At 52.9% G+C, this 4,552-nt stretch overlaps 1 protein-coding gene across 1 annotated transcript; it reads right to left on the bottom strand.

The window, feature by feature from the left end:
• Positions 1-930: 930 nt before the first annotated feature.
• On the bottom strand, positions 931-2,415 carry LOC131575489 (inositol 1,4,5-trisphosphate receptor-interacting protein-like 1). Its single transcript, XM_058831076.1, has one exon. It carries the CDS (start codon positions 2,413-2,415, stop codon positions 931-933), a length of 1,485 nt encoding a protein of 494 aa, XP_058687059.1.
• Between the last annotated feature and the right edge of the window lie 2,137 nt (positions 2,416-4,552).

Here is a 4,552-nt window from a genome sequence, read left to right as displayed (position 1 = left end):
CTGTAATTCTATAGGAATTATCTCTAATTGGTTTTCTATTTCATTTCCACTTTATGGAATAATTGTTTTGTATGAAATACAATACATGTATATATGTATATATTTTAGAAGTATATCTATGTAATAAAAATTTTGCCTCTCATAAATGCAGTAACTTTAGAGCATGAATATGTGTCACAACAGGTAGTGACATTATATATGTGCACTATCTTTTTATAAAATGATACGATCATTGATAAACTATCGTTATCATTTGTATCTATTCAAAACAGAACTCTATCATTTGTATCTATTAAAAACACATCTGTTCCTAAAAATCTTTGTAGTTATATATATATATATATATATATATATATATACACTCTAGTTATATATATATATATCTATTTGTCTGTGTATCCCATTCCTTCTTCTTTGTCACGGCACTAAAAAGCGATCGTCTGTCAGCAGCTGCACGCCCCATGAGCACACACATGCAAAGGACAACAAGAGGGCGCGGTGAGGGCCTTGGAACACAAGCCCTGTGAGGAACAAGTGAGGGAGCTGGAGCTGTTTAGCCTGGAGAAACAGAGACTCGGAGGTGACCTTAGCCCCTCTCTACAACTGCCTGAAAGGTGGCTGTAGTCAGGTTGGGGTCGGTCTCTTTTTCCAGGCAGCAAGTGACGGAAGGAGAGGGCACAGTCTTAAGCTGTGCCAAGGGACGTTTAGGTTGCATGTTAGGCAAAAGGTTTTGACTGAAAGAGTGGCAAAAGTAGTGGAATTGTCTTCTCGGGGGAGGTGATGGAGTCACCATCCCTGGATGTGTTGAAAAAACCTTGGATGTGGCACTCAGTGTCATGGTTTAGTTGAGGTGGTGTTAGGGCATGGCTTGAACTTGATGATGTTAAATGGCTCTTGCGACCTAGCACTGCTGTGATTCTAGGAGCCCTGCTAACAGTGGCCATAGGCCAGCAACCTCGCCAGGCGATGGCGCAGATCAAGGCAGGCTTGCATGGCCTGGGAGTGGGCAGCCCGATCCTGCCACAGGCTGTGGAAGAGGTTGGATGGCCTAGCCGTTCGTACATCTGGGGGCAGCCTGATCTCCTCTGGAAGCCTCTGGTTGCCCACAATAAAATGCTGCAGGTGTTTCTTTTGCAGAGCTAAGCGCAGCTGCTCCAGGACATCGGACAGCTGAAGCAGGAAATACCTGCTGTGCCACTGTGAGAGCGGTACGGTGTTCAGCTGGTGCATGATGATGGTCTTGATGGAATGGATGGAGAAGCCCTTGCACTCCTGAAAAGCTGCAGCAAGGAGCTGCAGGCATTTGAGGTGCGAGCTGTCCTGAGGGAGCTGCCTGGCCATGTGCCTGAAGAACTTTGTCTCTGCCATGCTGTAGGTCTCAGGCCACACTGTGCTTGGGGTGTGGGCCCCTCGAGGCCGGCTGCTGATAAAGATGTCCGAGGTAAATCGCTGTAGCCCAAGCATCACTTGAACCTGGAAGCTTTCCTGGCCGTTGGACAGCCTGAGGTGGCAGAAGCGCTGGGAGCAGTGCAGCGCTAAATGCCAACTGCGTGACTCAGGCAAACGCTGCCAGCTTACTCCCAGCAGTCTGTAGAAGAAGTAGACCGTTTTCTCCACGTCAAGGTAGGAGCCGGTGCACAGCATGTCTAGGAGGTTGGGCTGCTCAGTTAGCATGCCAATCACGTCAGGGTGGTGGCGGAAGCACATCATGTTCACACCCTCCTGCCCCCTCGGGCAGCTGCACACCAGCTCCACGCGGACGCGGAAGTTCCTGCCGGGCCTCAGCCAGTCAGTGTCACGCTCCAGGCGGAAGATGTGGCCTGAGGGAGCAGTCAGGGGTACAAGCACATGGTACACACTTTCCTCCCCGCTCTCAGTCCAGCCTTCAAAGGCACTGCCAAAACCAATGGCTTGGTGCAGCACCGGGAAGAAAGTCCCAACCAAGGCACGCCTGAGGGCACTTAGCAATTTCTCCATCATGGCCGTTGTCCTGTCGCAGCCTGCCTGCAGGTCCTGTACAGGCCACTGTATGCGCTCCTCCAGAAGCCATGCCAGATCGTATGACCGTGCCTTGTCCTCTTCCTCGCTCTCCTTCTCCCGCTCGCCGCTGACCTCTGCCTCACGCCTTCTCTTCCTCCACATAAACCATAGGGGCAAGAGAAGAAGCAAGAGCCCGACAAATGCCCAGACCTGCCAGGCCTGCAAGGCAGACCAGAGCAGGTCTCCCCAGGATGGGCCACTCTGCATCAGGGCGAGCTGCTCCACCTCCAGCTCCAGCAGAATCCTCTCGCGTTCCTGGAATCTTGCACGCTCCTCCATGAGCAGACGCGTCGCCTCGTCCAAATCGTCCCCCACGGGCTGTGGGTAGTGGACTATGCTTTGCAAGAGCAAGAACCACAATACCCAGGTATCCATGGTCTGCAGGAGGATAGAGAGAAGGCCGTGAGGGGAGCGGGGAAAGAGGCAGCTGGCAGTGGGGGCAGCAGGTCTGGGAATCCCAGGGATCTGGGGGCAGCAAGGCCTGTCCCACTGCCCCAGCAGCAGTAGCAGCTGGTACCCTAGCCAAGGCTCTACCATGAGGGGCTGTCCCTGCATGCAGCGGGGAGAACCCAGCCCCAGGTGCAGCGTTTCTGCCCCGGCCCTTGTCCCCAGCACAGCCTGCCCGCCACATGTGCACTCACCGCTTGCCCAAGCAATACAGGGCCAGAGTTACCTGCTGGGGCCTTTTCCAGCTGCCCCCATTGTGAGGCGCCCCCTGTGATGTCACAGGTGCCGCAGCGCATCACAAGCCAGCCAACTGCACCCTTTGTCCCTACCCCAGCTCAGCCACTTAGAGTGGCCCTGGTTAAGGGCTTAAGGCTGCTTTGGAGTGAATCTTCTTCAAAGAACGTCCCTTGGTCTTTCTTTTGTCTTTCTGGCCTCCATTGCCAGTCTCCTAGATCTCCATGTTGGAAGGCACCCTTGGGGATCATTGAGTCAAAGCCTCGACTCCACACTGCTTGAGCTACCCTGAAATCTCTGCATCATGCGGCTTGAAAAAGTCCCTGAAGTTCACACAGTTCCACTGCAAACTTAACACTGCCTACTCCACCAGGTCCCCAGATGGCACATGCCCATGACTTTTAAACCTCTCTGAGGGGGGTGACTCAGCCATTGATTGCCCTAGGCAGCCTGTTGCCAAGCTTGAGATCCTTTTGTTGAAGGAATACTTCCTGGAGATCCAATCTAAATCTCCTTTGGCACAACTTGAGGTCATTTCCTCTGATCATATTGTTTGTTCCCTGGGCTGGTAAATCTAATGAGCCCCACTTAGCTACAAACTCCCTTCAGGCACCATCTGCATTGTGTCGGGTGCAGATGTTAGGGCTGTGAGACCAGCTCTTCCCAGAGGAGAGGAAAGGTGCTGCTTTTGCACTCTGGTCCCCGGGATGCAGTGGGACCAAATGGCTTGTCAGTGGGCAGAAGGCTGCCAGGAAGTGTTTCCATGCGAGGAGAACCTTGCTGCCAAATACATCACCCAAGGCAATCCGTCCCCTTCCAAGCAGAAGGAAAAATCAGAATTCTCCTTGTAGAAAATGGGAAGCTTAAGAGGGAAAGTCAGTGCCGGAATGTGCCAGGATACCCACGTGGGTTTTGCCAACCTGCAAGGCCAGACCGTGAAGGTGGGATCCCGGCAGCCAAGAGATGGCCTCTTGCTCTGGGGCCTTCCATGGAACTGGCAGCACAGATGAGAGCCTTTCCTTGGCCTTGGCCTTCAGCAAGGCCACAGTGTGGGCAAAGCCCGAAGTCCCTAAGAAAGCAGCTCAGATTTACACTGGGCAACCTGAAGGATGCCCGAGGACAGACAAGCTCAACAAGGTGCTAGTGCAGTAGAGCTTAGGCTACAGCTTTCTGCCCTTGTATCTCTGGAGCCTTGCAGGGGAAGGCCGCATGGCTTGGGGTGACTTTCAGCAGCTCTCCTGCTAACAGCCCCGGGCCCGCCAGGCTGTTTGGTCTCAGGCCTGGCAAGAGCAGAAAGAAGCCCCCAAAGCCTGGCTTCGTAGAGCCCTGAGACAAGCAAAGATGAGGAGAGCGCAGAGAAGAGGCCATCAGCAGTGCACAGCAGCTTCTTGCTGAATGACAATAAATGACAGAAAATTCAAACATTATGATGGTTTGGGGTTTGTGTTGTGCTTTTTTTGGAGCCTTTTCCCCCCGCCACAGGAAAACGTGTGGCATTTTCCGTGTTGCGCACCTGGGTTTGAATGGTCTGCTCTTGGTGCTGCCTAGACAAAACTCAAAACTGTGCCTTTGCCCCTCTCCTTACTCTGTTATCATTTGGCATTTCTAGGGGTTTTTGGGTAACACCATTTCTTTTTCCTCACCTTGTGCTCAGGAGCTGGGAGGGCCGCCAATCTCCCTCCCTCCAGCCCAGCTTGGCCCTGAAAGGTTTCTGCAGTAGGGTAGCGCGGTATGTTGCCAGTGGCTCAGCTGCCAGCACCTGATTTTGGCAGAGCCCAAATCTCACGGCAACGCTGCAGGAATCACTGCCCCACCGCCCATCTTGTCCAGC

Source organism: Poecile atricapillus, chromosome 2 (assembly GCF_030490865.1).
Source record: "Poecile atricapillus isolate bPoeAtr1 chromosome 2, bPoeAtr1.hap1, whole genome shotgun sequence".
Lineage (NCBI taxonomy): Eukaryota > Metazoa > Chordata > Aves > Passeriformes > Paridae > Poecile > Poecile atricapillus.
Note: the sequence above shows the minus strand (reverse complement) of the source record. Positions and strands in the feature narration are given on the sequence as shown.